Source organism: Ranitomeya imitator, chromosome 4 (genome assembly GCF_032444005.1).
Source record: "Ranitomeya imitator isolate aRanImi1 chromosome 4, aRanImi1.pri, whole genome shotgun sequence".
Classification (NCBI taxonomy): domain Eukaryota; kingdom Metazoa; phylum Chordata; class Amphibia; order Anura; family Dendrobatidae; genus Ranitomeya; species Ranitomeya imitator.
Genome location: NC_091285.1, coordinates 116,291,927 through 116,319,177, shown reverse-complemented (window position 1 = coordinate 116,319,177; position 27,251 = coordinate 116,291,927). Strand labels below are relative to the sequence as shown.

At 43.4% G+C, this 27,251-nt stretch overlaps 1 protein-coding gene across 3 annotated transcripts in view; it reads left to right on the top strand.

Annotated features, from left to right (window-relative positions):
• The window catches only part of RARS1 (arginyl-tRNA synthetase 1), a 630,854-nt gene that overhangs the window by 123,429 nt on the left and 480,174 nt on the right, over nucleotides 1–27,251 (top strand). For 2 of the 3 annotated variants that reach the window (XM_069763903.1, XM_069763902.1), the window contains exon 3: nucleotides 23,622–23,810. The exons of the other annotated variant lie outside the window; for it this stretch is intronic. In XM_069763903.1, coding sequence (XP_069620004.1) covers nucleotides 23,622–23,810 — 189 coding nt within the window. The remainder of the gene's footprint in view (nucleotides 1–23,621; nucleotides 23,811–27,251) is intronic. 3 annotated transcript variants of the gene reach the window in all.

Here is a 27,251-nt window from a genome sequence, read left to right as displayed (position 1 = left end):
TGTGTCACAGGTCGGGAAGGGGTTAGTTTTTTAAAAACTGTAAAAATATTACAAAAATAAAAAAATGAAATTATACTGTGCTCATGAATATTTTTATGAAAAAAATGAAAACCATAAAAGTACAAATACTTGGTATCGCCGCGACCAGAACCATCCGACCTATGAAACCCATGTATGTCCCAGTAGTTAACCCCTATAGTGAGCACCATAATAAAGGCAAAAAACAATGTTTCATTGTAGCGCCGAACAAAAAGTGGAATAAAACACTATCAATAAGATGAATATAAATAAACATGGTACCGCTAAAAACGTCATCTTGTCCAACAAAAAATAAGCTATCATATAGCTCCATCAGTGGAAAAGTAAAAAAGTTATAGCTCTCAGAATAAAGTGATGCAAAAATAATTTTTTGCTAAAAAATTATTATTGTGTGAATCGTCAAAACATAAAAAAGATATAAATGGAGTATCACTTTAATCGTACCGAGCTGAAGAATAAAACTCTTAGCAAATTTTCCACACTCGAAAACATAAAAAATAAAAACAATTCCTAAATTGCTGTTTTTGTTCATTCTGCCTTCCAAATACTGGAATAGTGATAAAAAAAATGTCATGTCTGAAAATAGTACCAGTGAAAACGTCAACTCGTCCTGCAAGAAACACGCCCTCACATGTCCCTGTGGGCCGAAATACCGAAAAATGAAAGCTCCCAAAACATGTCGATGGAAAAAGTAGTTTTTGCAATAAAAAGCGTCTTTTAGTGGGTGACAGCAGGCAAACATAAAAACCCTATATCAATCTGGTATCGCTACAATCACATCGACCAGAAGAAAAACTTGCTTAATCACTTACACCACACTAGGAACGGTGTAAAAAATAGAAATCAATTATTCACCTGTTGATCTCCCAAGATCGCAGTAAGGCTGTCACACATTTATCCTGTGCTCTGCGCTGAGCTCTTGCACTGAGGTTTCCGTGTAAATCTCTGAAATATGTGACTCAGACAGAACCACTGTTGGAAAATTTCCTATAATGAGGCAGATGGAGGCACTGTTGATGCTATAGGACCTTTGATCCGACGGTGTTTTTTTTTTTGTTTTGGGGGGGGGGGGGATTGCAGAAAAGTGCCATCCGCCACAGTTTAGTACACTTCTTAAAAGAATGACAATGCGGAACAGAGGCAGACAGAGTCCAGAGTAACTCTGCTGCCTCATTATAGTGAACTAGATGGTTGCCCGATTCTAACGCATCGTGTATCCTAGAATATGCATGTCCCCGTAGTATATGGACAATGATGATTCCAGAATTCGCGGCAGATTGGGCCCGTCGCTGATTGGTCGAGGCAACCTTTATGACATCATCGTCGCCATGGCAACCATTATGACATCTACGTCGATACTGTGCCCGTCGCTGAATCAGAAACGTGGGATTTCTACGTCCTTTATGACATCATCGTCGCTGTGCCCGTCGCTGATCAGAGACGCAGGATTTTTACGTCGATACTGTGCCCGTCGCTGGAATCAATCAGAGACGCGGGATTTCCAAGACAGACAGACGCAAAAACCCTTAGGCAATTATATATATAGATGGGTCCATCGACGGTTTCATCTGAATCACGTCACTCGGAGATTTAGATGGAAACCCTGATGTAAGTGCTCATCGTAGAGCGCTGGATAAATGTGTTTCTAATTGTTATGTAAAATATTCCCAATAAAAGCTTCCACTCAAGCAACAAAAAAGCAAGTCCCCACTCAGGTCTGTCATCTGTTAATGGAAATATAGGGGGCTTCCACGTTACTAGTAGTACAAAGGCTCTGGAAAAGCAAAATGGCTGCTCGCTCCTCAAAAGAAAACCAGCATATTATGCACTCCAAAATCCAAATGGCCCCTCCCTTCTGAGCCCCACAGTGTATTTAAATCACCTATACCGTCCACATGTTTGGTATTTTTGAAGCCATGCGAGCCCACCTACCGTATATACTCGAGTATAAGCCGAGATTTTCAGCCCACTTTTTTGGGCTGAAAGTCCCCCTCTCGGCTTATACTCGAGTCATACCCAGGGGTCGGCAGGGGAGGGTGAGCGGGGGCTGTGTAATTATACTTACCTACTCCTGGCGCGGTCCCTGCACGTCCCTGCTTCTTCCAGCGCTGCAGTTTCTTCCTGTACTAAACGGTCACATGGTACTGCTCATTACAGTAATGAATATGTGGCTCCACCTCACATAGAGGTGAAGCAGCATATTCATTACTGTAATGAGCGGTAACGGTGACCGCTCAGTACAGGAAGAAAATGCGGCGCCGGGGAACAGAACTGCAGCGACGGCGCCAGGAGCAGGTAAGTATGATGGGGGGCAGTGCGCGATACTCGCCTGCTCCTCGTGCCATCGGTGGCGCCGCTGTGTCTTCCGCATCCTCTGCAGTGATGCTCCGGTCAGAGGGTGGGGTGACGCGATTAGTGCGCGCCGCCCTCTTCCTGATCTTCAGTGCAGAGGACGGGGAAGATACAGCGGCGGTCAGCGGTGGAACGGGAAAGGTAAGTATGTAATTTTTCGCAGCAACAGCTTTTGGGCCAAATATCTGTATGGAGCATGTTATGTGGCCATGTGCAGCATTATATGGGGGCAAATGTCTGTATTGGGCATCTTATCCGGCCATGTGCAGCATTATATGGGGCAAATATCTGTATGGGGCATCTTATCCGGCCATGTGCAGCATTATATGGGGGCAAATATCTGTATGGGGCATCTCATGTGGCCATGTGCAGCATGATATGGGGGCAAATATCTGTATGGGGCATCGTATGTGGCCATGTGCAGCATTATATGGGGGCAAATGTCTGTATGGAGCATCTTATGTGGCCATGTGCAGCATTATATGGGGCAGTTATCTGTATGGAGCATCTTATGGGGCCATAATCCATATTTGTGGAGCATTATACGGGGCAAATGTCTATATGGAGCATCTTATGGGGTCATAATCAATATTTGTGCAGCATTATATGGGGCGTATTTTAATATGGAACATCTTATGGAGCCCATCATGAAGTGTATGGAGCATTATATGGGGCTCCTGATTCAATATGGATATTCAAAAACACTTAACCTACTGATGTCTCAATTAATTTTACTTTTATTAGTATCTATTTTTATTTTTGAAATTTACCGGTAGCTGCTGCATTTTCCACCCAAGGCTTATGCTCGAGTCAATAAGTTTTCCCAGTTTTTTGTGGCAAAATTAGGGGGGTCGGCTTATACTCGGGTCGGCTTATACTCAAGTATATACGGTAATTTATGGGTGCATGTCTCCAAATTCGTGAACTGGGCATAACGTACTGGTGACTGCAATGTACTGTTCACTACAGCATACTGGTCACTGCAGCCTCAGTTTGCAATTTTCACTCGGCAACAGTCATTGTTGCTTGTTTCTGGAAAACACACATGGAGTCCAAATCGTCACTAAATTTCAAGATAAATTCCCAAATGGTTATAATTTCCAATGGGGGAATTTTGCTCTTCTAGCAATTAGGGACTCTGTATTTGGAAAATCTGTGCTTCAGGAAGCAAATAGTGATCTGTCCCTCCTGAGTCTGTCCATATGGCTAAGCAGTACTGTACAGCCATATATGGAGTATTGGCACGTTTAGTAGACATTGTGGGACAAATTATGGTGCCATTTTTACCCACTTGTGTGAAAATATGAAATCTGGAGCTGAAACTAAATTTTTGTGGTAAAAATGTACGGTAATTATTTTTTCTACATTGCCCACTGGTATAATTTTCTGTTTCACACCCGTAGTGTCAATATGGTCACTTTATCCATTGATAAATTCTATGAGAGGTGTAGTTTGTAAAATGGGGGTCACTTACGGGGAGTTCTGCAGTTCTGGCAACTCAGGGGCTCTCCCAGTGGGTCACTGCACCCGCAAACCATAAAAGTAAAATCGGCACTATGGTATGGCACTCCTCACCTTCTAAGCTTTGCACTGTTACTAAAAAAATGTCCCAATTACATATAGGGTATTGGCACATAAAAAAATGTCCTATTAGCCCTGAAAAAATAAAACCTTGCGGCTAAAACAGCATTTTAGTGGTAAAAATGTAATTAATTCTTTCTTCACCGCTCAATGGTATAAAATTCTGAGACACATGTGGTGTCAATATGATCACTGCACCACTAGATGCATTCATTGGGGATTGTAGTTTGTAAAACGAGTTCACATATGGGGGTTTGTATTGCTTTGGCTTGTCAGGGCTCTGCCAATGTGACATGGCACCCTTAAACAATTCCAAAATCTGAACTCCAATAGGGTTCCTCTTCCGTTCTGAGCTTTGCACTGTGCATCAAAAGTAGTATTCCCCCACATTTGGGATATCCGCATACTCAGAAGAAATTGATCAACAAGTTGTATGGTGTAATTTCTCCTTTTACCCTTATGAAAATAAAAAAAAATTGGGGCTAAAATAACATTTTTGTGGGGAAAATGTGATTTTTGTTTTCACAGTTCAACGTTATAAACTTCTGTGAAGCACCTTGGGGGGGTTCAAGGTGCTCACCACACATCTAAATACATTCCTTGAAGGGTCTAGTTGATGCTGTGTGGATTCCAGCATACAGATAAACCTTTCATCCACTTCTCAGTAAACAGACTGTATGGATTCTTAAGTCTTTATTGAGATGATAATGTGAACGATAACGGATGATAATGGATGACAATTGTAGTGGATGGAATTGATAATGCTATTGATGGATGATAGTGGATGACCATGGTAAAAACTGCAAAGAATAAATAGCGTATCAGTACTGGCACATTACAACAACAGCAAGATACAGGGTAATTAGCATCAGTAACTGGGACATTACAACAACTGTACGGTAGCAGTGTAATGCAGAGATGCAGTAATCATAGCTATCTAAGGCAAAGTTCATGCAGCTAGCACAACTCTATATAGAAATGGATCTATCTGTATGCAGTGCAAAAAGCATTATAAGGCTATAGAGCACAATATACACTACATGGTGGCTGCATAATGGCATGTACAGATTCTAACACAAACACAAAAATGCATTAGACTCTCTCTAGCGCCGATCATGGCCATTTAACCCCTCTGATGTTGCTGTCAGTAGTGACAGCGACATAGAGGGGCATCGTTCAGGGACGGGGGCTCCCTGTGCCCTCCCACCGGAACAGCGCGATGCGTGCACTTGTTCCGGTGTTCTGAAAGGAGTCCCTGGATCCAAAATGGCCGCGGGACTGCTTCCGGGTCCTTCACTGAGGTGGCTTGCCGGCGCCTGCTGAGAACTGGCGCCGGCAAGCCTCCTGCACTGACAGATCGCTGATCTGACACAGTGCTAGCTATGCAAAGTGTCAGATCAGCGATCTGATGTAATATAGTAATGTCCCACCCTGGGACGATGTTAGAAAGTAAAAAAGAAAAAAAATACCCAAATAAATAAATAAATATTAATAAATTAAAATTAATAAATAAATGTTTTCCAATAAATCCATTTATTTATGTAAATAAAAAAAATAAAAGTACACATTTGGTATCGCCGCGGAAGGTATCCTTCCGCACTGTATCCCTCCGCTATGAGTATAGTTCATACTCACACTTGCGGCACTGCTGTGTGGGAAAATTCCCACGCAGCATTGCCGTAAAGTGAGAGCAATGAATTCCGGTAATCTCTTCAGTGATGCACCGCAGGAGCCATTGTCTCCTGTCAGTGCGTCACTGGAGACCCTATAGAGCAGTGACATCACCCGAGGTCACTGTTCTATAGGGGAGATCTTCGTGGGACACTCGTTATTAATTAGATTACGGCGGACAGGGCGTATACAGTTGGTTTATTATCTTTTATTTTTTGCAGGCGATCGAGGGCGTCGCAGGAATTAGGCGTGTTTGTAAGTATGGTGAAATTAAGAATATTAAAATACTTTTTTCTGGCTTTTGTTTTTTTACTTTCACTACTATAGGATTAATAATGGATAGGTGTCTTATTGACTCCTCTCCATTACTAACCGGGGTTAATGTCACATTGCAATACAAAGGTGACATTAACCCCTTATTACCCCATATGCCACCACTACAGGTCAGTGGGAAGAGAGGGGCTAAGTTTCGGAATTGGTGCATCTTAGAGATGTGCCATTTCTCAGGAGGCTGGGGGCTGGTATTTGTAGCTGGGGGGAGGGGCAAATATCCAAGGCCCCTCTCTAGGCTATGAATATCAGCCCGCAGCTGTCTGCGTAGCCTTTCTGGCTATAAAATATTGGGGGACCCTACTTCATTGTTTTTGAGGGGTCCCCCTATTTTAATAGCCAGTAAAGGCTATTCAGACAGCTGTGGGCCGATATTCATAGCCTGGGAAGGGGCCATGAGTATTACCCCCTTCCCAGGCTACAAATATAAGGCCCCCGGCTGTCGTCTTTTCCCCTCTGGCGCAGAAAATTGCTCGGGAGCCTACGCCATTTTTTTTTTAATATTTTTTTAAATTAACATAGTAACATAGTTATTAAGGTTGAAGGAAGACTTTAAGTCCATCTAGTTCAACCCATAGCCTAACCTAAGGCTGCTTTCACACATCAGGTTTTTTGTTTCAGGCTAAATCCGTCTCTCGGGAGAAAAACCGGAATTGGAAAATGTAAACATCGGATCCGGCTTTTCCCCCATTGAATTGTATTGTCGCCGGATTGCGCCGGATGGCCCAGCGTTCCTTCCGGTTTGGCGGCTTGATTTCGGCGTCTAAAAAAGTCTACTGTAACGTTTTTTGTCTGCGGCGATAAAGCCTGAAAGGCCGAATCTTGCCTTTCCGGATTTTCGCTACAATGCATGTCTATGGACGCCGGATTGCGCCGGATCCAGCGGCCTGATCTGGCTTTTTACACTGAGCATGCTCAGAAGCTATGTGCCTGCTCCCAGGACTATATATAAAGCAATGCCATTGAGGCCTTAACTCATTTCCAGCAAGTCTGCCAGCCAGAGAGACCTCACCCTGCCAAGACAGAAGGACAAAAGAGCCACAGAGCGGAGCCAGCTATAGCCTGCCAAGCCTGGAGTGGAGCCTGCCTCAGAGGCCAGCCAGCTATAACCTGCCTCAGAGGCCAGCCAGCTATAACCTGCCACAGAGGCCAGCCAGCTATAACCTGCCACAGAGGTGATATAGAAGGGTTAATAGTTTGCCTTTAACTACCTTGCCTTTAAGTGCCTTTTGCCTTTAAGTGTTAGAATTACTAGAATCTGTTGACTCAGTAGTCTGACGGTCTCCTCTTCAAGGAGACTGTACTTCTTATCATGTATGTTCCCAATAGTCAGTCACAACATGCTCCGGGTATGTGAGAGAATAAAGGTCAGTATGACCCTGGGTGATGATGGGGGCTACATGAGTTACATTTGTTGTAAATGGTATAAAATATTGCTTCTTGCTCTTTTACTTAAGATAAAAGTGACTTGCTCACAGGATATGTGTGAGGTGTCTTTTTGTCTCCAAGCGCGCTTGTAAAATGACGGGCGTAACTCCACAATTTGGCCCTCACTGGTGATCTGTCAGCTGACATTTGGGTCAGAACGAAAAACAGCTACGACAGAGGCCAGCCAGCTATAACCTGCCTCAGAGGCCAGCCAGCTATAATCTGCCACAGAGGCCAGCCAGCTATAACCTGCCACAGAGGCCAGCCAGCTATAACCTGCCACAGAGGCCAGCCAGCTATAACCTGCCACAGAGGCCAGCCAGCTATAACCTGCCTCAGAGGCCAGCCAGCTATAACCTGCCACAGAGGCCAGCCAGCTATAACCTGCCACAGAGGCCAGCCAGCTATAACCTGCCACAGAGGCCAGCCAGCTATAACCTGCCACAGAGGCCAGCCAGCTATAAACTGCCACAGAGGCCAGCCAGCTATAACCTGCCACAGAGGCCAGCCAGCTATAACCTGCCACAGAGGCCAGCCAGCTATAACCTGCCACAGAGGCCAGCCAGCTATAACCTGCCACAGAGGCCAGCCAGCTATAACCTGCCACAGAGGCCAGCCGTACCAGAGCAGCCATGTCTTCTTCTGGGAGCCCTCCCTCCCGTCGGCAGTGCACAGAGGTAAATGTTTTGCTCTCTTGCTCTCTCTCCCTCGCTATCTTTTGTGTGTGTGTGTGTGTATTTGTGTATGTATGTGTATATATTAATGTATTTTGCCATGTTTCATCTTTGTAGGAAGCTGATGAAGGTGCTGCCACAGCCCAAGAGGTGCTCCCCGAAGAAGAGGGAAGGGGTGGAGAAAGACATGGAGCGGGATCACAATTGGTATGTTTCTTTCGTGTATCATGGAACCACAACCGCACACTACACACAACACATAGCAACACAAGATAGTTACTGATAGAACACAACACATACAAACTAATAAATGCAGACATCACACAACACATAAACAATGATCACTGTAGATATCACATGGCATACTACACATAAAAAGGCTACCTACAAGCACGCAATTATGTTTTTTTCTCTTCTAGAGTTCGGATTCTGGTGCTCAATCCGGCGGTCCTCCCAGTGGCACCCAGGGTCGTCGGCGTGCGAGTCATGGCGGCTGTCATCGTGTAAGCATATCTTTTTTTTTTTTTTTTTTTTTTAAAGGTTTATTCTTTATGTTTACAATTTAGTTTTAATTATTTTTTTCCTTTCTTTTAACAGGCTTCACAGCGTGCTCCTGATTCGGACGGTGAGGAGGTCGGACTCGATATTGACCACCTCATCGAGCTGATCCGAGACTGGGAGCCGCTGTGGAACATGAGTGACCGCCGCCATGCTGATATCGTCGTGACCCGGCGACTCTGGGAGCAAGTATGCAAAGAGCTTATTGTGAAGTGGGAAGACCTTGATGTTCAGGCCCAGAATCAAGAACGCAAGTATACTCTGTTCAGTGTTCTTGATGCATTCTAAGTTTTTTTTCTAACCAAGTTGTGTTTCTCCTTTTTTAACAGGTGAGAGGATTGTAAAACAATGGCAGTCGATTAGGGATCGCTTCAAGAAGGAATTCAATAAAGAGATGCGGGCCCCGAGTGGATCTGGAGGACGCAGGAGCACATACAAGTATGCCGAAGACCTGTCGTTCCTCAGGTAAACGATGGTGACATGAGGGTAAATATTAACCACCACATATGATGATAACCAATGTTTTACATGTCTAACCCTCTTTTGCTCTTTCAGCCAAGGCCATGCAATTATAGTATATTAATTGTTTGTTTTCTCTCTTTTGTTCCAAAGCACCGACGGCAGCACTCGGGAGCCTGCAGCACAGTTGAATCCTTCTGGGGCGATTCCTCAGGAGGCCGCCACCGAGGGACACTTTGACAGTGCGGGCCCCACTGCACCTTCCCACTCTGCACCTTCCCAGCCTTCCCACACATCGGAACCCTCTGTCCCATCCGCGAGCGCTGAAGCATCCTGGCCAGTTCCATTGCATGTATCTGCTAGTGAGGATATAGCGTTTCCTGTACCCCACCCCTCTGCTGCTGCAACCTCTAGTACACCTGTAGCATCGGGGCGGCAGAGAGGTCATGTACAGAGTTATGCTCCCGAATTCTTACACCTGAACGCATCCTTCCAGAACTGTTTGAAAGTTTTGTTTGAGCAAATGGCTGCAGGTTTTAATTTCATAAATAAAAGTATACTCGAGATGCATACACTTCTGGTAACGATGCGTTCAGAGGCAAGACAGTCACCGAACAACACTTTTTTCCAGTCGGTACTTGAGCAAATGGAGACGCTATCTACTTCACAGCAGATGCAAGTAATGCAATCCTGCCAGTCAACTCTAGCGCTCATTGCCTCAAAAGCCGATGCTCTTGCCACCAATGCTGCAACTGCCCCCCCTTTCCTCCACTGTCCATCACTACAGCCACTACCATCCTCCTGACCCGTACCACCAACCTGCCCGTGCCCCATCCCACCAACCCCACCATCAACCACATCGTGCCCGTACCCCGTCCCACCAGCCACAACACTCAGCGTCCCCGTGCCCCTTACCACCAGCTACACTACCAGCGTCCCGTTCGTGCCACTTCCCACCCATATGATGATCCTGACCCATACCACTTCCCTCTACTTCATCCGAGCCTCCTCTCCCTGCCCACTACCAACAGCCTCTTTCACCTCCTTCCCAACCCACTTCACCCATCACTGCTTCTGCCTTCCAATCCTCCCACAGCATCAGCTACACCCCTCCATCCTACCAAATTCCTGACCCCAATCCCACTTTCCTGTTCACCCGCTCAATTGCCTTCTCCACCGCTTCACCACTACCTATTGATCCTTCCCCACCACCAACACATTCCTCTCTCCACACTCCCACTGTCGGTGTCCCTATCCGACAGCCCCTCCAGCACAATCTCCACCCCGACTTATTCCAATCTCTAGGTCTCTAGTTTGTTTTGTATGCTGCAAAATGTATTTATTTTTTGTGTTTCAAAATAAAAGTTAGGTTTTGATATTTAAAAAAAAAAAAAGTTTTAATAAAACTTTGTTGTTTACAGCTATCTTGTATTTATTCTTTATAAGGTATAGATTAACACTTTGGTTAAACAAGGTTTATTGGTCAGAGGTAAAATACTTTGGGTACAACCCAAACAGATGCACAACTTGGGTAAAAGGTAAAACCAAACCGGTACACAACTAGGGTTTAAAGGTAAAATACATAACCAAACAGGTACACAACTTTGGTAAAACGTAAAATCAAACAGGTGCACAACTTGGGTAAAAGGTAAAAAAGTTGTTACTAGGTTGAAGACAAATAATTTAAACTCTCTCATCCTGCCACTGTATTCTTCCTTCGGGTGAAATAAAATATTCTGCAAAGTGATCCCGAATTCTGGAAACAGTGGCAGAACGTCTATACGTTATGTTGCTATAATCAGCCAAGGTGGTTTGTTCAGAGTGGTCCTCAATGGAAAGCTGTTCTTTGGATATAACATAATTGTGCAGGACAACACACGCTTTCATTACCTCATCCGCAGTGTCTGTCTTCAAGTTAATAGATGTCAGTAGAACTCTCCATTTGGCGGTTAAGATCCCAAACGCACACTCCACCATTCTCCGTGCACGTGTGAGTCGATAGTTGAAAATTCTTTTAGTTTGGGTTAAACCACAGCTGGAGTAGGGTTTCAAAAGATGTTCTGAAAGCTGAAAGGCTTCATCCCCAACACAAACAAAAGGCATTGGTGGCTCAGAGGTTCGAGGCAGTGGTCTAGGGGGGGGGGGGGGGGAGAATTGAAAGGTTTGTCCATACAAATGCCGCCCCATAGAAGACAGTTTGAAAACTTGAGAATCATTTTTTTTTTGGAAGTGCATTTGGACAGCAAGGTGGATTGCTGTTAAGGGAGAGAAAAAAAAAATCTTTAAATCTTCAGCATAGCGAGTGTGAGCGAGCTGAGTGTGGCCTGAGCGTAAGTGTGACTTGTGATTCAGTGAAGAGGTATTTGGAAAGCCTTTAACAAATACCTGTGTGAATTGGTGTGAGTTGCTGAATTGGGGGTAGCTATATTCATATGGGGTTAACTTAGGGTGGGGGCTCATAATTAAGGGTTTTTAAGGGGCAGCTGTTTGGGGCTCCAGTCCTTTTTGGAAGTGCATTTGTACAGCAAGGTGGATTGCTGTTAAGGGAGAGAAAAAAAAAAAATCTTTAAATCTTCAGCATAGCGAGTGTGAGCGAGCTGAGTGTGGCCTGAGTGTAAGTGTGGACGGCGGTAAGTGTGACTTCTGATTCAGTGACTTTGGAGTCAGGGAGTTTCCAAGGGAGGAGTTACTGAATTGCTGTCTGTTTTGTATTAATACTTTGTATTTATTTTTTATTTTTTTTTATTGAACTGTTCTGTCTGGTGCAATCCCTATTAGGAAATGTGCTCCACTCTTGTTAATGCCATCCAGTGCACATCTTGCCACATGTATGCAATCCTTGAGTAGCCGATCGAGGGTGCATACTGCTGTGCGAGGTGTGAGCACGTTGTGCATTTGGAAACCCAGATTCTGACTCTAAATGTGCAGCTGGCAACACTGAGATCCATAGACAATATGGAGAGGAGTCTTCTGCTCACGGAGAAGACGCTCAATGGGACAGATGAGGGGATGGATGGTGGGATGGAGCTGCAGGACAATGAAGTAGCAAGCTGGGTGACAGTTAGGAAGCGGGGTAGAGGGAAGAGTGCCAGGGAGGCTAGTCCTCACCTGGCACACCCCAATAAGTTTGCTAAGTTGGCAGATGAGGGGGGTGCCAGTACAGGGGTAGCACTGCTGCAGCCAGGCATGTCCTCTGAAAGCCGGAGGAGTGACTGCTCCAGTAAGGAGGGAAATAGGAGAGCAGGGCAGGCCAGACAGGTGCTGGTAGTGGGCGACTCAATTATTAGGGGAACAGATAGGGCAATCTGTCACAAAGACAGGGATCGTCGAACGGTGTGCTGCCTACCTGGCGCTCGAGTCCGACACATCGCTGATCGGGTGGACAGATTATTGGGAGGGGCTGGTGAGGACCCAGCGGTCATGGTGCACATTGGCACTAATGACAAAGTTAGAGGTAGGTGGAAGGTCCTTAAAGATGATTTCAGGGAATTAGGCTGCAAGTTGAAAGCAAGGACCTCCAACGTGGTATTTTCCGAAATACTGCCGGTACCACGTGCCACGCCAGAGAGGCAACGTGAGCTTAGGGAGGTTAATAAGTGGCTCAAGAATTGGTGTAGGAAAGAGGGGTTTGGGTTCCTGCAGAACTGGGCCGACTTCTCAGTTGGCTACAGGCTCTACGCTAGGGACGGGCTGCACCTCAATGGGGAGGGTGCAGCTGTGCTGGGGGAGAGACTGGCTAGAAGGTTGGAGGAGTGTTTAAACTAGGAATTGGGGGGGAGGGTATTCATTTTATAGGAGGGTAAGATAGTGCAGACATAGACCTGGGCACAAATAAGGAAGTTGGGGGTGGCGGTGGCATGGGGGGTGGGGTCAGAACAGTTAATAATTTAAGAAATAGAAGTACAGAGAGGAACATAAAGTGCATGTATACTAATGCCAGAAGCCTCGCCAACAAAATGGATGAATTAGAACTAATGTTGTTGGAGCATAATTATGACATGGTGGGGATATCTGAAATGTGGCTGGATGAGAGCCATGACTGGGCTGTTAACTTGCAGGGCTATAGCCTGTTCAGAAATGACCGTACAGATAAGCGAGGGGGAGGGGTGTGTCTGTATGTAAAATCGTCCTTAAAACCCATCCTGCGCGATAATATAGGTGAATTTAATGAAAATGTAGAATCCCTGTGGGTGGAGATAAGGGGAGGGGGAAAAAATAAATTACTGATAGGGGTTTGTTATAAATCTCCAAAAATAATGGAAGCAATGGAGAATATCCTCGTAAAGCAAATAGATGAAGCTGCGACTCAAGGAGAAGTCATTATTATGGGGGACTTCAACTACCCTGAAATAGATTGGGGAACAGAAACCTGCAGTTCCAGCAAAGGTAATCGGTTTTTGACAACTATGAGAGACAATTACCTTTCACAACTGGTTCAGGAGCCAACAAGAAAGGGGGCACTGCTAGACCTAATGTTAACCAACAGGCCAGAACGCATATCAAATATAAGGGTTGGGGTCACTTGGGAAATAGCGATCACAAAATAATAAGTTTTCATGTATCCTTTAAAAAGATGTGTAGTAGAGGGGTTATAAGGACACTAAACTTCAGGAGGGCAAATTTCCAACGGATGAGAGAGGATCTTGGTGCAATTAACTGGGACGATATCCTGAGACACAAAAATACGCAAAGAAAATGGGAGACGTTTATTAGCATCCTGGATAGGACCTGTGCACAGTATATACCGTATGGGAATAAACATACTAGAAATAGGAGGAAACCAATATGGCTAAATAGAGCTGTAAGGGGCGCAATAAGTGACAAAAAGAAAGCATTTAGAGAATTAAAGGAAGTAGGTAGTGAGGAGGCATTAAATAAATACAGAAAATTAAATAAATTCTGTAAAAAGCAAATCAAGGCAGCAAAGATTGAGACAGAGAGACTCATTGCCAGAGAGAGTAAAAATAATCCTAAAATATTCTTTAACTACATAAATAGTAAGAAACTAAAAAATGATAGTGTTGGCCCCCTTAAAAATAGTCTGGGTGAGATGGTGGATGAGGAAAAAGCCAATATGCTAAATGACTTTTTTTCATCAGTATTTACACAAGAAAATCCCATGGCAGACAAAATGTCTAGTGATAAAAATTCCCAATTAAATGTCACCTGCTTAACCCAGCAGGAAGTGCGGCGGCGTCTAAAAATCACTAAAATTGACAAATCTCCGGGCCCGGATGGGATACACCCCCGAGTACTGCAGGAATTAAGTACAGTCATTGATAGACCATTATTTTTAATCTTTAAAGACTCCATAATAACAGGGTCTGTGCCACAGGACTGGCGTATAGCAAATGTGGTGCCAATATTCAAAAAGGGAACAAAAACTGAACTCGGAAATTATAGGCCAGTAAGCTTAACCTCTACTGTGGGTAAAATCCTGGAGGGCATTCTAAGGGATGCTATACTGGAGTATCTGAAGAGGAATAACCTCATGACCCAGTATCAGCACGGGTTTACTAGGGACCGTTCATGTCAGACTAATTTGATCAGTTTCTATGAAGAGGTAAGTTCCGGATTGGACCAAGGGAACCCAGTGGATGTAGTGCATATGGACTTTTCAAAAGCTTTTGATACGGTGCCACACAAAAGGTTGATATATAAAATGAGAATAATGGGGATAGGGGAAAATATGTGCAAGTGGGTTGAGAGCTGGCTCAGGGATAGGAAACAAAGGGTGGTTATTAATGGAGTACACTTGGACTGGGTAGCGGTTAGCAGTGGGGTACCACAGGGGTCAGTATTGGGCCCTCTGCTTTTTAACATATTTATTAATGACCTTGTAGGGGGCATTCAGAGTAGAATTTCAATATTTGCAGATGACACTAAACTCTGCAGGGTAATCAATACAGAGGAGGACAATTTTATATTACAGGATGATTTATGTAAACTAGAAGCTTGGGCTGATAAATGGCAAATGAGCTTTAATGGAGATAAATGTAAGGTCATGCAGTTGGGTAGAAGTAATAAGATGTATAATTATGTGCTTAATTCTAAAACTCTGGGCAAAACCGTCAATGAAAAAGACCTGGATGTATGGGTGGATGACAAACTCATATTCAGGGGCCAGTGTCAGGCAGCTGCTACAAAGGCAAATAAAATAACGGGATGCATTAAAAGAGGCATAGATGCTCATGAGGAGAATATAATTTTACCTCTATACAAGTCACTAGTTCGACCACACTCAGAATACTGTGCACAGTTCTGGTCTCCGGTGTTTAAGAAAGACATAGCTGAACTGGAGCGGGTGCAGAGAAGAGCGACCAAGGTTATTGGAGGACTGGGGGGTCTGCAATACCAAGATAGGTTATTACACTTGGGGCTATTTAGTTTGGAAAAACGAAGACTAAGGGGTGATCTTATTTTAATGTATAAATATATGAGGGGACAGTACAAAGACCTTTCTGATGATCTTTTTAATCATAGACCTGAAACAGGGACAAGGGGGCATCCTCTGCGTTTGGAGGAAAAAAGGTTTAAGCATAATAACAGACGCGGATTCTTTACTGTAAGAGCAGTGAGACTATGGAACTCTCTGCCGTATGATGTTGTAATGAGTGATTCATTACTTAAATTTAAGAGGGGACTGGATACCTTTCTGGAAAAGTATAATGTTACAGGGTATATACACTAGATTCCTTGATAGGGCGTTGATCCAGGGAACTAGTCTGATTGCGGTATGTGGAGTCGGGAAGGAATTTTTTTCCCCAATGTGGAGCTTACTCTTTGCCACATGGGTTTTTTTTGCCTTCCTCTGGATCAACATGTTAGGGCATGTTAGGTTAGGCTATGGGTTGAACTAGATGGACATATAGTCTTCCTTCAACCTTAATAACTATGTAACTATGTAATTAGAGCGGCCATACGCCCCAATATCCACCGCAACAAATTTGTAATCCGCATCGGCGATGGCCATCAGCACGATGGAAAAGTACTTTTTATAGTTGAAATACTCGGATCCAGAACCAGCCGGTTTCACGTTAAGGATATGTTTCCCATCCACCGCGCCCAAGCAATTTGGAAACTGACACACTTCCTGGAATCTGTCAGCTACTTCCAACCGTGTCTGCATTGTGGGATGAATTCGTCGTGCAGAAAGTCCCACACTGCACGGCAAGTGTGCCTCACTATTCCAGATGGTTGAAATTCCCAGTCTGAACTGGAAATGTAGTGAAGACAGGGATACTCCAGTAGTTAGGAATCTGTGAACAAAAGCAAGGCAAAAATTACCGCAAATTCAAAATATCAAACAATGAAAGCGCTCTACAAGAGTACATCAAAAAAGAATGCTTACCGAAGAGTGACCATCAGACGCTCAGCCGGTGTAATGGAGAATCTGCAATATGTATCACTCCTTCGGATGAGATGTTCAATCCGCTCCACCAATACATCAAAGCTCTCTGCTTTCATCCGCATATAGCTGTGAAACTTCTCAGGGTCTCCTCGTAGCTCCATGTATAAAGTAGAAAAGGCTCCCCGCGTCATTCTCTGTGCCGTGATGGGGTGGATCCATAAACGGCGCAGACGCATGATGCGTTGTCTCTCTCACTCCTTCTCAAGAACAATTGTTTTCAATCGATTCGCCTCCACGATGAAATCCACGTTGTTCTGCAGAATCTTCGCTATAATTTCGTCCATCTTGCTCTGTGTCTAGCTCCTTTCAAACCTGTCACCGATGGGCTGCAGGAACACTGTATATATAGTTTTCAGCGGGCCAATCACATTTTCTGCTTTTCAGTGGGCGTTTTTAAAAACCGGATGGAAAACCGGACGAAACGAATGACAACCGGATGAAAGGGATCCGGTTTTCTGCTGGATCCGGACACCTGATCCGGTTGAAAACCGGATCCGTTTCATCCGGTTTTCACAAAATAAGCCGGATCCGATGCTGCGGTGCAACAGTGGAACTGGAGTCCGGCGAAAAAACTGATGTGTGAAAGTAGCCTAACATGCCCTACCAGTTGATCCAGAGGAAGGCAAAAAAAACCCATGTGGCAAAGAGTAAACTCCACATTGGGGAAAAAAATTCCTTCCCGCCTCCACATACGGCAATCAGACTAGTTCCCTGGATCAACACCCTATAAATGAATATAGTATATACACCTTGTAACATTATACTTTTCCAGAAAGGTATTCAGTCCTCTCTTAACCCATTTAAGATTAAGGTGGGGTGGGCCCGTATGACCACCGATGGGATAGTACGTCATACGCGATTGGTCGCGCTCACGGGGGGAGCGCGGCCGGGTGTCAGCTGGCTATCGCAGCTGACATCCGGCACTATGTGCCAGGAGCGGTCACGGACCGCCCCGGCACATTAACCCCCGACACACTGCGATCAAACATGATCGCAGTGTGCCGGTGGTATAGGGAAGCGTCGCACAGGGAGGTGGCTCCCTGCGGGCTTCCCTGAGACCCCTGGAGCAACGCGATGTGATCTCGTTGCTGTGAGGATCTCTTACCTCATCCTCATGCTCAGAGCAGGCGTCGGGAAGCCAGGAGAAGTGCACGTCAGATCGCTGATCCGACACGGTGCACAGCAAAGTGTCAGATCAGCGACCTTACACTATAACATGATGCCCCCCCGGGGCAATGTTATAGTGTAAAAAAAATAATTATTCACATGTGTAAAAAAAAAAAAAAAATTCCCCCCCCCCCAAAAAAAAAAATATATTCTTCTTATAAATACATTTCTTTATCTGAATTAAAAAAAACAATAAAAGTATGCATATTTAGTATCGCCGCTTCCGTAACAACACCTATAAAACTGTCCCACTAGTTAACCCCTTCAGTGAACACCGTAAAAAAAAAGGCAAAAAACAACGCTTTATTCTCATACCGCCAAACAAAAAGTGGAATAACACGCGATCAAAAAGACTGATATAAATAACCATGGTACCGCTGAAAACGTCATCTTATCCCACAAAAAACGAGCCGCCTTACAGCATCATCAGCGAAAAATTAAAAAAGTTATAGTCCTCAAAATAAAGCGATGCAAAAATAATTATTTTTTTCTATAAAATAGTTTTTATCGTATAAAAAGCGCCAAAACATAAAAAATGATATAAATGAGGTATCGCTGTAATCGTACTGACCTGAAGAATAAAACTGCGTTATCAATTTTACCAAACGCTCAACGGTATAAACTCCTCCCCCAAAAGAAATTCATGAATAGCTGGTTTTTGGTCATTCTGCCTCACAAAAATCGGAATAAAAAGCGATCAAAAAATTTCACATGCCCGAAAATGTTACCAATAAAAACGTCAACTTGTCCTGCAAAACACAAGACCTCACATGACTCTGTGGACCCAAATATGGGAAAATTATAGCTCTCAAAATGTGGTAACGCAAAAAATATTTTTTGCAATAAAAGCATCTTTCAGTGTGTGACGGCTGCCAATCATAAGAATCTGCTAAAAACCCGCTATAAAAGTAAATCAAACCCCCCTTCATCACCCCCTTAGTTAGGGAAAAGTTAAAAAATTCAAAAAACTTATTAATTTTCATTTTCCCATTAGGGTTAGGGTTGGGGCTAAAGTTAGGGTTGGGGCTACATTTACGGTTGGGAATAGGGTTGGGATTAGAGTTAGGGGTGTGTTTGGATTAGGGTTTCAGTTATAATTGGGGGTTTCCACTGTTTAGGCATATCAGGGGCTCTCCAAACGCGACATGGCGTCCGATCTCAATTCCAGCCAATTCTGCGTTAAAACAGTGCTCCTTCCCTTCCGAGCTCTCCCGTGTGCCCAAACAGTGGTTTACCCCAACATACGGGGTATGAGCGTACTCAAGACAAATTGGACAACAACCTTTGGGGTCCAATTTCTTCTCTTACCCTTGGGAAAATACAAAACTGGGGGCTAAAAAATTTTTGTGGGAATTTTTTTTTTTTATTTTCACGGCTCTGCGTTATAAACTGTAGTGAAACACTTGGGGGTTCAAAGTTCTCACAACACATCTAGATAAGTTCCTTGGGGGGTCTAGTTGCCAATATAGGTCACCTGTGGGGGGTTTCTACTGTTTAGGTACATTAGGGGCTCTGCAAACGCAATGTGACGCCTGCAGACCATTCCATCTAAGTCTGCATTCCAAATGGCGCTCCTTCCAATCCGAGCCCTCCCATGTGCCCAAACGGTGGTTCCCCCCACATATGGGGTATCAGCGTACTCAGGACAAATTGGACAACAACTTTTGGGGTCCAATTTCTTCTCTTACCCTTGGGAAAATAAAAAATTGGGGGCGAAAATATAATTTTTGTGAAAAAATGATTGTTTATTTTTACGGCTCTGCATTATAAACTTCTGTGAAGCCCTAGGTGGGTCAAAGTGCTCACCACACATCTAGATAAGTTCCTTAGGGGGTCTACTTTCCAAAATGGTGTCACTTGTGGGGGGTTTCAGTGTTTAGGCACATCAGGGGCTCTCCAAACGCAAAATGGCGTCCCATCTCAATTCCAACCAATTTTGCATTGAAAAGTCAAATGGCGCTCCTTCGCTTCTGAGCTCTGTCATGTGCCCAAACAGTGGTTTACCCCCACATATGGGGTATCGGCGTACTCAAGACAAATTGTGCAACAACTTTTGGGGTCCATTTTCTCCTGTTACCCTTGGTAAAATAAAACAAATTGGAGCTAAACTAATATTTTGTGAAAAAAAGTTAAATGCTAATTTTTATTTAAATATTCCAAAAATTCCTGTGAAACACCTGAAGGGTTAATAAGCTTCTTGAATGTGGTTTTGAGCATCTTGAGGGGTGCAGTTTTTAGAATGGTGTCACACTTGGGTATTTTCTATCATATAGACCGCTAAAAATGACTTCAAATGAGATGTGGTCCCTGAAAAAAAATGGTGTTGTAGAAATGAGAAATTGCTGGTCAACTTTTAATCCTTATAACTGCCTAAATAAAAAAAAAATTTTGGTTCCAAAATTGTGCTGATGTAAAGTAGACATGTGGGAAATGTTACTTAAGTATTTTGTGTGACATATCTCTGTGATTTAATTGCATAAAAATTCAGAATTGGAAAATTGCGAAATCTTCGCCAAATTTCCATTTTTTTCACAACTAAACGCAGGTAATGTCAAAGAAATTTTACCACTATCACGAAGTACAATATGTCACAAGAAAACAGTGTCAGAATCACTGGGATCCGTTGAAGTGTTCCAGAGTTATAACCTCATAAAGGGACAGTGGTCAGAATTGTAAAAATTGGCCCGGTCATTAACGTGCAAACCACCCTTGGGGGTAAAGGGGTTAAATTTAAGTAAGGAATCACTCGTTACAACATCATACGGCAGAGATTATCATTAATAAATATCGGCCTTGCTATTATATGTATATATTTATATATGTATATATATATATATATATATATATAATCTCATTCCTTCTATCTACAGTGCCTTGCGAAAGTATTCAGCCCCCTTATACTTTTCAACCTTTTCCCACATATCATACTTCAAACAAAGAAATCAAATGTTAATTTTTGGTGAAGAATCAACAAAAAGTGGAACACAATTGTGAAGTTGAACGAAATTTATTGGTTATTTTACATTTTTGTGGAAATTCAAAAACTGAAAAGTGGGGCGTGCAATATTATTCAGCCCCTTTAACTTTGTTGCTCCACTTTTTGCTGTGATTACTGCTGCAAGTCGCTTGGGGTATGTCTCTATCAGTTTTCTACATCGAGAGACTGAAGTTCTTGCCCATTCTTCCTTGGCAAACAGCTCGAGCTCAGTGAGGTTTGATGGAGATCGTATGTGAACAGCAGTTTTCAGCTCTTTTCACAACTTCTCGATTGGATTGAGGTCTGGACTTTGACTTGTCCATTCTAACACCTGGATACGTTTATTTTTTAACCATACCATTGTAGATTTTGCTTTATGTTTGGGATCATGTTCTTGTTGGAAGACAAATCTCTCCCAGTCTCAGGCCTTTTGCAGACTCCAACAGGTTTTCTTCAAGAATGGTCCTGTATTTGGCTCCATCCATCTACCCATCAATTTTAACCAACTTTCCTGTCCCTGTTGAAGAAAAGCAGGCCCAAACCATGATGCTGCTGCCACCACCATGTTTGACAGTGGGGATGGTGTGTTCAGGGTGATGAGCTGTGTTGCCTTTACGCCAAACATGTCGTTTGGCATTGTTGCCAAAAATGTCGATTTTGTTTCATCTGGCCAGAGTACCTTCTTCTACATGTTTGGAGTGTCTGCCAGATGGCTTGTTGCAAACTTTGAATGACACTTTTTGTGGATATCTTTGAGAAATGGCTTTGTTCTTACCACTCTTCCATAATGGCCAGATTTGTGCAGTGTACGACTGATTGTTGTCCTATGGACAGTCTGTCCCACCTCAGCTGTAGATCTCTGCAGTTCATCCAGAGTGATCATGGGCCTCTTGGCTGTATCTCTGATCAGTCTTCTCCTTGTTTGAGATGAAAGTTTAGAGGGACGGCCGGGTCTTGGAAGATTTGCAGTGGTATGATACTCCTTCCATTTCAATATGATCGCTTGCACATTGCTCCTTGGGATGTTTAAAGTTTTGGAAATCATTTTGTATCCAAATCCGGCTTTAAACTTCTCCACAACAGTATCACAGACCTGCCTGTTGTGTTTCTTGGTTTTCATGATGCTCTCTATGCTTCAAACAGAACCCTGAGACTATCACAGAGCATGAGCATTTATACGGAGACTTGATTACACACAGGTGATTATATTTATCATCATTAGGCATTTATGACAACATTCGATCATTCAGAGATCCACAAGGAACTTCTGGAGGCAGTTTGCTGCACTGAAAGTAAAGGGGCCTTATAACATTGCACGCCCCACTTTTCAGTTTTTGAATTTCCAGAAAAATTTTAAATAACCAATAAATTTCGTTCAACTTCACAATTGTGTTCCACTTGTTGTTGATTCTTCACCAAAAATTTACATTTGGTATCTTTGTTTGAAGCATGATATGTGGGAAAAGGTTGAAAAGTTCAAGGGGACCGAATATCTCATTACTTCTATCTATCTATCTCATATCTATCATCGATCTATCTATCTATATCTCATTCCTTCTATCTATATCTCATTCCTTCTATCTATCTATATCTCATTCCTTCTATCTATCCCATATCTATATATCTATAGATAGATAGATAGATAGATAATAGATATGAGATAGATAAATGATAGAAGGAATTTGATAGATAGATGGTAGTTTTGAGATAGATAAAAGGAATGAGATAGATATGAGTTAGATAGAAGGAATAAGATAGATGGATATATAGAAGGAATGGGATAGATAGATGATACATAGAAGGAATGGGATAGATTGATGATGGATAGAAGGAATGAGAGATAGAAGGAATTATATAGAAGGAATGAGATAGATAGATGATAGATCTATAGATAGATAGATCGAAGAAAAGATATAGATCTATAGGTAGATATCTATCGATCTATGTATAGATCGATCTATGTATCGATAGATCTATATATCTATCTATCTATCTATCTATCTATCTCTATGTGTGTAATGGAGTGTAGGTTGGACAAATGTAAAAGAGGAGGTTGGACAAGAAATGACATCACAAATCTTTTTTTTGTCAATAACTGATCTTTATTAAGCTTTCAAACGCGCATACAAAACCACGCAAAAAAAACCGCATCAATGACACACCTGCGTTTTCTGCCAAGAGATGCGGATTCAGTGCGGAAAAATCCGCAGGCAAATTTGCAACGTGTGCACATAGCCAAAAAGTTATATCTCTGGGAAGAAGGTGAGTAAAAAAAAACAGAAACGGTGAAGGGGTTCAAAGTAGGACCAATGTGGCCATGTCTCCGTGGATTCACATATGAGGCAGCTACCTTGATTTTTCAGAGTAGTACATTTTTCATATTACTTAGCATTTATTGATTGTGTATTGAGACTCTTCTGTCCACACAGGACGCTAGGCACCCTATTAGGTCCCTTTCACACATCAGTTTTTGCCATCAGTCGCAATCTGTTGATTTTTGAAAAAAACGGACCCGGCAATTGATGCCGCCGGATCCAGATTGTGACAGATGGCCTCACGTTTCATCCATCGTTTGCCAGATATGTTAAAAATGTTTTTGATCTGTCACCGTCCGTCGTTTGCCAGAAAAGAAGCCTATGGCGCCGGATCCGTCAAATGACGGAATCCTGCGACAGATTGTTTTTTTTTAAACTGAGCATGCTCCGATCCAATTAGCCAGATCCGCTAGTCGGATCCATCGAAAAACAGATCCAGTTTTCCCAAACAGTTTTTCACAATTTGCGACGGATCCGTCGATCCAACGGATTGTGACTGACTGCAAAAACTGATGTGTGAAAGGGACCTTAGACACTTCAGTATTTTACACCTGTATTGCATCTAGATTACACATTGTGTGTTATAAATTACAGAATATCTTTATTCCTTGTTATTTCAGACTTTACTATCTGTTCTTCTTTTTTGTATTTTCTGACAGAGTCTTCAGGAAGAAAAAACCAGATCGGTAAAAAGCATGATTAATATCAATGTCCAGCTTCAGGAGATATTTGGCAGGGCTATTAGAGCATCATATCCTGAATTGGTAAATGCACCATTGGCAGTCACGCCCAGTCAGCAGCCCAAGTTTGGTGACTACCAATGCAATAGCGCAATGGCAATGACCCAGGTAAACATCATCTATGTATCTGTATCTGACTTGTGTGAGAGTAAATGCCTGTTCAATTAATTATATTCATACAGCATTACACAAGTTACTCAACTAACAAAAGTTACTGATATCTTGAGGTAGAGTCTTACTACAGTTTTTACAGAATAGTAAAATACTCTTTATAGAATTTTTGAGGATTATTTTTAGCCAAGGGGTAGTACAATTTGTAGAGACTCAGCCTAAGTGTTATAAAGCTATGTGCATACGTTCAGGTTTTTTCGAATTTTTTTTGTCTGTTTTTTGTGGGAAAACGCCAAAATAACGCTTACATAAGCATCCCATCATTTTCAATACATTCCTCAATTTTTGTGCACATGCTGCGTTTTTTTACGAAAAAAAACACATCGCGGTAAAAAACGTAGCATTTTCATTAATTCTGCAGATTTTTCGCTATGTTATTATTGGAAAGCTCCGGAAAAAAACTTGAAAAATCTGCAAAAAAAGCGCGAGCGGATTTCCTGCTGAAAAAGTCCGGATTTGTTCAGGAAAAATCTGCAGACATTCCTGAACGTGTGCACATAGACTTAAGGTACCGTCACACTAAGCGACGCTGCAGCGATACCGACAACGATCCAGATCGCTGCAGCGTCGCTGTTTGGTCGCTGGAGAGCTGTCACACAGACAGCTCTACAGCGACCAACGATGTCGGTAACCAGGGTAAACATCGGGTTACTAAGCGCAGGGCCGCGCTTAGTAACCCGATGTTTACCCTGGTTACCATCGTTAAAGTAAAAAAAAACAACCACTACATACTTACCTACCGCTGTCTGACCCCGGCGCTGTGCTTCTCTGTACTGGCTGTGAGCTCCGGGCAGCCGGAAAGCAGAGCGGTGACGTCACCGCTCTGCTTTCCGGCCGCTGTGCTCACAGCCAGAGCAGGAGGAGTGCAGAGAAGCACAGCGCTGGGGACAGACAGCGGTAGGTAAGTATGTAGTGTTTGTTTTTTTTTACTTTAACGATGGTAACCAGGGTAAACATCGAGTTACTAAGCGTGGCCCTGCGCTTAGTAACCCGATGTTTACCCTGGTTACCAGCGAAGACATCGCTGAATCGACGTCACACACGCCGATCCAGCGATGTCAGCGGGAGAGCCAGCGACGAAACAAAGTTCTGGACTTTCTTCCCCGACCAGCGATATCACAGCAGGATTCTGATCGCTGCTGCCTGTCACACTGGACGATATCGCTAGCCAGGACGCTGCAACGTCACGGATCGATAGCGATATCGTCTAGTGTGACGGTACCTTTAGACATACTTAAGGACATTCTGAAATAGATAACACTTTACCGTATATACTCGAGTATAAGCTGAGATTTTCAGCCCATTTTTTTAGGCTGAAAGTGCTCCTCTCGGCTTATACTCTAGTCATTGTCCCAGGGGGTCGGCGGGGGAGCAGCAGCTGTCACATCATACTCACCTGCTCCCGGCGTGGTCCCTGATGGTCTTTGGTGCCGGTAGTTTGTTCCTGTGTTCAGCGGTCACGTGGTACATCTCATTAAAGTAATGAATATGGGCGCATCTCCACTCCCATATTAATAAGCGGTACCATTGACCACTGAACACCGGTACAAGCTGACGGGGCCAGGTATCACCGCATCGGAGAAGCTGCCAGGGACCGCAGGATGAGTATAACGGGGAGGGTGAGCCATGCGATATTCACCTGTCTTCGTTCCACCACCGGACTCCATCTTCTGCTTCATCTGGCTGTGACGTTCAGGTCAGAGGGCGCAATGACTTGTTTAGTGTGCACGCTGCCCTCTGCCTGAACAGTCACTGCAGAGAGCCGGAAGACGCAGTGGCGCACGGTGGTGGAAAGAGGACAGGTGAATATCGCAAGTGCCGGTGTCCCTGCCTTGTCAAGACAAGAGGCGAGTATGTCATTTTTTTTTTTTTTTTAATCGCAGCAGCAGCATATGGGGCATAATATTCTATGAAGCATCTTATAGGGCCATAATCAACCTTCATGCAGCATTGTATGGGGCAAATGTTTCTATGGAGCATCTTAGGCCGGCGTCACACTTAGCGTATGAAAATACGGTCCGTTTTTTACAGACCAAATATGCAGAAATGTTTCCTGACCAGTGATCCGTATGTCATCCGTAGGCAAGGTGTTGCTGCGTATTTTGCGCATGTAAACCTCCGTATGTAATCCTTATGGCATCCGTACAGCAAGATTTTTTCGACAGCTTGCAAAATGGACATAGAATGGATCCATGGGCTCAAATATTCCTGAAAACATATACAGTTAATGTCAGTGAGACACACACACATATATAGAGAGAGAGAGAGAGAGAGAGAGAGAGAGAGAGTACAGAACAAAAGTTTGGACACGCCTTCTCATTTAAAGTTTTTTCTGCATTTTCATGTATTGTACATTCACACTGAGGGCATCAAAACTATGTATTAACACATGTGGAATTATATACTTAATAAAAAAGTGTGAAACAACTGAAATTATGTCTTATATTCTAGGTTCTTCAAAGTAGCCACCTTTTGCTTCGATGACTGCTTTGCACACTCTTGGCGTTCTCTTGATGAGCTTCAAGAGATAGTCACCGGGATTGGTTTTCACTTCACAGGTGTGCCCTGTCAGGTTTAATAAGTGGGATTTCTTGCCTTATAAATGGGGTTGGGACCATCAGTTGTGTTGTGCAGAAGTCTGGTGGATACACAACTGATATCCTAACAGTCTATTCAGTAGGACTATGTGTCCACGTTCAGGATTGCATCAGGATTTGGTCAGGATTTTATGCAGGTAAACTCCTGACCAAATCTGCACCTGAGGTCACTGGCAGGTAACCTGCATTGTCCTTGCGTTGTTTCAGCAATGCAAGGACATGCTGCGTTCTTAAAAGACACGCCGCATGTCCGTTTTCGTGGGTATGCCGCATGCGTCTTTTAATACATAGTGGAGACGGGATTTCATTAAATCCCCTCCACTATGCTGTAACATCTGGACGCTGCGTTTTTGACGCTGCGGCTCAACGCAGCGTCAAAAACGCAGCGTTTCCTTAACGTGGAAACACATCCTTAGAATTTGTATTATGGCAAGAAAAAAGCAGCTACATAAAGAAAAACGAGTGGCCATCATTACTTTAAGAAATGAAGGTCCGTCAGTCTGAAAAATTGGGAAAACTTTGAAAGTGTCCCCAAGCGCAGTGGCAAAAACCATCAAGCGCTACAAAGAAACTAGCTCACTTGAGGACCGCCCCAGGAAAGGAAGACCAAGAGTCACCTCTGCTTCTGAGGATAAGTTTATGCGAGTCACCAGCCTCAGAAATCGCAGCTCAGAATAGAGACCAGGTCAATGTCACACAGAGTTCTAGCAGCAGACACATCTCTACTATAACAGTTAAGAGGAGACTTTGTGAAGCAGGCCTTCATGGTAAAATAGCTGCT